This window comes from Hypomesus nipponensis, chromosome 2, assembly GCF_054491055.1.
Source record: "Hypomesus nipponensis isolate SF chromosome 2, ASM5449105v1, whole genome shotgun sequence".
Lineage (NCBI taxonomy): Eukaryota > Metazoa > Chordata > Actinopteri > Osmeriformes > Osmeridae > Hypomesus > Hypomesus nipponensis.
This window is the reverse complement of record NC_140362.1, coordinates 3,937,893-3,945,294: the sequence shown is the minus strand read 5'-3', so window position 1 is coordinate 3,945,294 and position 7,402 is coordinate 3,937,893. Positions and strand designations below refer to the sequence as shown.

At 46.0% G+C, this 7,402-nt stretch overlaps 1 protein-coding gene across 1 annotated transcript; it reads left to right on the top strand.

The window, feature by feature from the left end:
* The first annotated feature begins 1,328 nt into the window (after positions 1 to 1,328).
* spaca6 (sperm acrosome associated 6) lies at positions 1,329 to 7,138 on the top strand. The gene is made up of 9 exons (XM_084702398.1): positions 1,329 to 1,545; positions 1,935 to 2,021; positions 2,581 to 2,652; positions 3,394 to 3,417; positions 3,650 to 3,727; positions 4,457 to 4,560; positions 4,838 to 4,994; positions 6,397 to 6,580; positions 7,009 to 7,138. Exons 1-9 carry the CDS (start codon positions 1,332 to 1,334, stop codon positions 7,100 to 7,102), a joined length of 1,014 nt encoding a protein of 337 aa, XP_084558524.1. The 5' UTR covers positions 1,329 to 1,331; the 3' UTR covers positions 7,103 to 7,138.
* Positions 7,139 to 7,402: the final 264 nt, after the last annotated feature.

Genomic DNA, 7,402 nt, shown 5'->3' with positions numbered 1-7,402 from the left:
ATGAATGCATTAGTACCCAGCTCACCCCCCCCCCCCCCCTCCCCCTGCCTCTGGAAATATATTAACTTCGTGTATTAGGCACCCTGTCTGGTTACCATGGAGACGCTCCGGGAGAGAGGGGCTAGGGGATGGTGGGGGGAGGGTTGGGGATATGGGATACGATGAGGCAGTGGGTTTGTAGTCCCGCTTTCTATCTCTCTCCCACTCTCTCTCCCTGTTTCTCATTCTCCTCTTTTTTCTCTCATTCATCCTCTCTGCCTTAAACCTTTTTTATCTCTCTCTCTTGCTGTCTCTCTCTTTCACTCTCTCTCCCTGTTTCTCATTCTCTCTTGCTGTCTCTCTCTTTCACTCTCTCTCCCTGTTTCTCATTCTCTCTTGCTGTCTCTCTCTTTCACTCTCTCTCCCTGTTTCTCATTCTCTCTTGCTGTCTCTCTCTTTCACTCTCTCTCCCTGTTTCTCATTCTCTCTTGCTGTCTCTCTCTTTCACTCTCTTTCCTTCTTACTCTCCCATTTCTGTATCCCGCTTGCTTTGTCTTGCTTAGTGTTTGTATGTTTGTGTCTGAATGCGTGTGTGTGTGTGTGTGTGTGTATGTATTTATACGTGTGATGCCTGACTACAGTATCCTCTCCAGTGCCCCCCCCCTCCCCCTCCCCCTCCCAGCCCTTCCTAGTCTCCCCATGTCTGCATGTTTAGCTCTGTAATTGGGGATTGGCACTTTCTTCATTGCTCATGGTGCTATTGATTACAATGTCCTCTGCTGCTCCAGGTTTCATCACTCTTGTTGGTACTTTACTCTCCTTCTCTCCCCTGCTCTCCATCTCTGCATCCATCTCTGCAGCTAGACGCATTCCTTTGTTTTCTCTTTTTGCTCTTTCCTGCACGCAGACTTCTCACTTTCCCATTCACAGACATGAGCATTTTACCCTCTCACAAATCGTCCCCTCTCTAGTTTTTCCTGCCCCACCTCCCTCACTCTCTCCTTCCCTCCCTCCCTCTCTCTCTCCATCTCTGTGCTCTGCAGTAAAACTGGTGCATTGAGGCAGCAGGGAACAGGGATCAGAGACAATAGAATCGAGGCGAGGAAGGAGAGAACTGTTACACTGCTCCTAGCCTATCATCATCAAATAGGAGGTGGGAGAAGATGAGCATCCTTATCCCAAAAAAACATAAATCATATTTGTTACAGAATCCCAGTCGTTGATTTAATCCACCTAATTAAATGGCAGATCAAAATTGGCAGAGTAGAATGTTCTTTTATGACATCACACATTGTTGAAAAATTCCAGTAAAGTTTCCAAACGATGGTGCATTACACAGTCAAGGTGTGACCATGTGGAAGTCAATTCTGTGGCTCCTTCATGCTGGCTTGTTACTGGACCCCTCCATAGGCTGCTATCACTGCCTGGTAGACATGGATATCAGTGTCAAGCTGTGTTGGGGTCATGTTATCACTGAAAGCTACACTCGCAACATGGATGAATGCTTTGAGAAAGTGGACCGCTTAATGACTAATGCGACGAAAGTAATAGAGGCTGGTAGAGTTGGTGAGAGACCTGAACTCACCAGGAAAGGGTTTCTTACGTGATACCTGAACTGATATGATCAAACTCTGCTTCAAATGATTAAACTATCAAATGATTATATAGTGATAATAGTATAGATAATTGTTACTGATATAATTGAGACGTCAGGGAGTCAGATGGCTGAGCGGTGAGGGAGTCGGGCTAGTAATCAGAAGGTTGCTGGATTGATTCCCCGCCGTGCCAAATGACGTTTTGTCCTTGGGCAAGGCACTTCACCCAACTTGCCTCAGGGGAAATGTCCCTGTACTTACTGTAAGTCGCTCTGGATAAGAGCGTCTGCTAAATGACTAAAAATGTAAAAAATGTAATATCTAAATGTCTTGATGTGTGTCTGTCTATCCATGCATCAGGTCCAGGGTATGACCAGCAGTTGAGAGAGATCATGTTGTCTCAGATCATACCCCTGTCGGAGGAGTTTGACCAGAAACTCAATGACGGTAATAAAGTTGACAGGAGACATTACATATTGCCATGGGACAGAAGACCATTTAGAGGAATATTTAGAGATAGAGAGTAGGGCGAGGCGGCTTTGGGAGGGTGTGGTGGGAGAGTGTGGAATAGAAATGAGGGTAAAAATGTTAAGGGGAGGAAAAAATACAAGTTCGAGAGGGGGAGAGCGAGAGGTGAGAGTTGAAGTGAAATCAGTACGAGAGAGAATCTTCTTATCCGACAGTACTTATTACACCCGCGAGTGGTTATCCTCCAACAGCTCATCTTCTGCCAGCACTCAGCACTCAGCACTCACTCCTTAGCAGCATGGTTCTAGTACATAACTATGTGTCACGAGTACCACGCTTCGCCTCTGGAAGCAGATGGATGTTGCACCACTAGACCCTTCCACCCTCCGCAGATGTCAGGGGATGGGCAGAATGAGAGCGGAGGTGAAGATGAGGGCTTCGGAGAGCACACAAGCACGTTCCGCTATGACATATATTGAGACGGGTCTCTGTCCTCTTTCTATCTCCTCTTCCCCTCCTCCTACTCTCTGTCTCTCAGACGCCGTGTATGAGAAGAGGTTGCAGACAGTAGCAGACAATTTTATTGCTGCTGCCTCCAAACTGCCTAGAGGTGAGACATGACTCCCCCCTTTCTCTCTTCCTTTATCTCCGCCCGCACTGGCGCACAGTATCACACATCGTTTGTTTGTAACATCTTTCTCTTTCAGATTCTCTCTCCCCTCTCTCTTTTTCTCTGTCTCCATACCTCTCTCTATCGCTCTCCCCTCTCTCTCTCTCTTTCTCTGTCTTTTTGTCTCACTCTCTTTCTCTCTGCCGGTCTTTCTATCTCACTCTCTCTGTCTCTTTCTAAATCTCTTCTCTCTCACCCCTCTCTTTTTCTCCCCCCACCCTCTCCTTTTCCATCGATATGTATATATGTGTATATATATATATATATATATATATATATATATATATATATATATATATATATATATATATATATATATATATATATATATATATATATATATATATATATGTATATCTTCATCCCTTTCTCTTTCTCATCTATACTCTTTGTCCCATGAGAACATATAATTTCTTACATTTCCTGGCAAGTCACTCAATTTGCAATCAACCAGATGTGCAGGCTGGTTAATCATCTATGTTGATGCTTTACTCTGCTTTGTTTGCTGTTGTTTTCTGCTTGATTCTCTATTAAGGTCGATATAATTAATATAATTCATGTCTTTTTTTCAGAATAATAACAATAATTATCATTAGTATTGTTAATATCGTTATTATTATAATTGTATTATTAATATGCTCTAGTTATCTGTGTCAAGAAAATCTGATCTTCTTTCCGTAGCTTCAGGATGCATTCCTCCATGTGGTATGTAACTGGATTCCATCTACACAGCCAGTAACACACCTCAAGGACTTGACGCACTGCCAATTACTAGACACTATACTGGTTGTCACTCTTACTCAGTCTGAGTTATTGAAATGCAGATCAACGGATATCGTTGCAAGCCATGTCTTTATATTCCGAGTAAAATGTATTGTGTTCCTTAATTCCTGGTTTGTACTCAGTCATATATGTGCCTGTTGTGGTTTCTTTATAGGTTTCCAGGCAAAAGGTGCACTGTACAACTGCATAACGTGCAAGTATGACACCTGTGAGCTGCCTCTGGACTGCCCTGGTTAGTGATCCCTGCTTCTACACCGTGATGTTGGTTTCAAATTCGGTTCCCCTTCGAGTGCCTCCATTTCTCCCCCGAAAAAGCAAGGGAACACTAATTCTGATTTAACACAGTTTGTGTTACGTAAGCGTATTTCCCCCCACAAACATCCACTCTGTGCTTTTCATCCTTGAGATGTTCTCAGCGGAGTCAGGATGGTCAAAACCCGACCATGGCCTGGGTTTGTTTTCACACATAATATCTTTTGCACACAAAAAGCTTCCAAGGTACCCTTTAAGGCCTTGGCTTCTTTATGGGAGGTGACAGTTGCCTCCTACACTGCCTGGTATTCATATCCACCCAGCACAGTACAATTACTGTTCAGCATATCATCCTCTCTACTGCACTCCCTTGAGACTAGGCTTAAATATAATCATTAGAAAGGCTCAGACTGTTAGTGCTGCCCCCAAAGAAACATCTTCACCTTGTATGCTGTGTGTGTGTGTGTGTGTGTGAGTGTATGTAGTTTGGTTTCATCCTCACATGGATGAGAAACTAAGAAAACATTTACAAACGGAAATGTTGGGGGTGTAAGGGGGTTAGGCAGTTTAGAGTTCAAATTTACATTATGGTTTGAATTAAATTGAGGGTTAGGGTTTGGGGTTAGGGTTAACATTATTTTGAATAGGAGTGAATTGTCGGTACTCACTAGAATAGTAAAACAAAACCTGTGTGTATGTGTGTGAGCAGTCGAAGAAATCACCGTTGTGGAAAACAACCGAACCAGGATGTGGTGTGATGTTTCCTTTCCCTTGCCGATCAACCTGGAGGTGATCTGGAGGTTTGCTGAAGAGGTACGTTTTACTTGCATTCAGTGGAGCTCCGAAGAGACATTTAGGGTTGTGTACCTCAAGTCCCTTCCCATCCAGCTTGTCACTCCCCATATCTACAACTGCTCCATGACTGATGACCCCCAGATAAGTCTGTGACACCCCTGGGGAAGAGTCTGTTTCAGACTTCTCAGACTTTTCAGACCCTCTGGAAAGTAGTCCTCAGTGAGTCCAGAAAACAGGAAAGAGGTCAGCGAATGTGGCAGTCCAGACGCACAATACTATGCGGGTTGTTTTATAGGTAAAGAGCCAGCAGGTGGATCTGTTTAAGGAGGTGACTGCAGGGGTGGACCGACTCTACTCCATCCCCTCTGCCAACCTGCAGCACACAGGAACCTACCAGTGTGAGATCTTGTCCAACCAGCGCTCCATAGTGAGACTCTACTTTTACCTTACAGGTAACTACAGTCTCACAGGTAACTACAGTCTCACAGGTAACAACAGTCTCACAGGTAACTACACTCTCACAGGTAACAACAGTCTCACAGGTAACTACACTCTCACAGGTAACAACAGTCTCACAGGTAACTACACTCTCACACGTAACAACATTCTCACAGGTAACAACAGTCTCACAGATAACTACACTCTCACAGGTAACTACACTCTCACAGGTAACAACAGTCTCACAGGTAACTACACTCTCACAGGTAACTACACTCTCACAGGTAACAACAGCCTCCCAGGTAACTACACTCTCACACGTAACAACAGTCTCACAGGTAACTACACTCTCACAGGTAACAACATTCTCACAGGTAACTACACACTCACAGGTAACTACAGTCTCACAGGTAACTACACCCTCACAGGTAACTACACCCTCACAGGTAACTACAGTCTCACAGGTAACTACAGCCCGTTTCACCCTGTCCACATACAGATAGGCCACCATACATGATCTATGATCTAGAACTGAAATAACCAAAGGATTGTGTGCATGCAGCAACCAACAAAGGCCTGAGTGCTCACAAAACATGCAAATCACAAGTCTTCCATGAATATATTTACTTAAATAGTGTTTTTCCAGTCATGGCATTCTTGCTTCATGCTTTTGTACTCGGTACCTTTGTACCGTTTTTTCCATATTCTGTCTCTATCTGCATCTCCTTCTTTGTCATCAAACCTAACTATCTGGTTTCATGTCCCCCTTCCTCCCTTCTCCTTCAACCTTCTCTCCCCCATCTCCCCCTTCCTCCCTTCTCCTTCAACCTTCTCTCCCCAACCTCCCCCTTCCTCCCTTCTCCTTCAACCTTCTCTCCCCCACCTCCCCCTTCTCCTTCAACCTTCTCTCCCCCACCTCCCCCTTCCTCCCTTCTCCTTCAACCTTCTCTCCCCCATCTCCCCCTTCCTCCCTTCTCCTTCAACCTTCTCTCCCCAACCTCCCCCTTCCTCCCTTCTCCTTCAACCTTCTCTCCCCAACCGCACCCTTCCTCCCTTCTCCTTCAACCTTCTCTCCCCCACCTTCCCCTTCCCCCCTTCTCCTTTAACCTTCTGTCCCCCATCTCCCCCTTCCCCCCTTCTCTCCCCCACTTCCCTTCTCCTTCAACCTTCTCTCCCCCACCTCCCCCTTCCTCCCTCAACCTTCTCTCCCCCACCTCCCCCTTCCTCCCTTCTCCTTCAACCTTCTCTCCCCCACCTCCCCCTTCTCCTTCAACCTTCTCTCCCCCACCTCCTCTTTCCTCCCTTCTCCTTCAACCTTTTCTCCCCCACCTCCTCCTTCCCCCCTTCTCCTTCAACCTTTTCTCCCCCACCTCCCTTCTCCTTCAACCTTCTCTCCCCCACCTCCTCCTCACCCAGTGAAGCCGCAGGTTGTGGTGGGCTACACCGATCTGCAGGAGATATTTGACCTGTCTCTGCTCCCCGGGGGTCGGATAGTCTCCAGCCCTGGTGGTCCCCCCCCGGCCCTCCAGCTCCTCCCCCAGCCTGCTCTCCTCACCGCCTGCCTGACGACCCTGCTGCTGCTCCTCTTCCTGTCCCTGGGGTAACGCCACACAGCTGGACCACACTGGAGAGATAATACCCTCCTCCACCCGTTACCTCGTCACTCTGCTTACGCACAGCTGCAAAGATGGGGGAGATACCGCACACCCTCCACGTTTTTCTCCTGCCGGGAGCTCATTTTGATTCGCTTTATTTTTTCCTGAACGAGGAAACCTTGCTGAGTTAAAATGGAGTCTGGAAATGAGATAGCTTGGGGTGCTCTCATACGATCCCTGTCGAGCTATTGTCATTAAGCTCATCTTTTTATTCATGTAATATGCAGAATAGAGATTGGTGTATGTGCATAGTTTCACCCCCCCCCCCACACACAGACACACAATACGTCCTAGGCAATAATGTTCAGTACATAAGGCACTGCTCATCATTTGAGCTGTATACCAACTCACTCGTCTCTCACTGTGTGTCCAGGATTCTGTACTGGAAGTCCGTTCAGAGATACCGGAGAGATGGACAACAAGTTCAGGATGATCAAGTTTCAAGACAGATGTATGTCCTGCATTAACACTATTAAAATCGAACCAGGGGGTTTATTAACCTGTGACTGAGCCGGGTGTACTTGTCTACTTCTACCACTAGAGGGCAGTACACACATTCAGAAGCCCAATTACAGTTTTTCTGAATTGCTTAAACACTAAACCCCAACCTCTTGTTCCAGCTGCTACGCTACAGCCTATGAAGGTTGATCTGCCATACATAACCTATTTATTCATGAGAAGGAATGATTAACAACAGTATAAATATGAATCATATCAGAGAAAGCTGGGCAAGGAGGAAACTGGAGTCTGATTCATTTTCTGTTTAA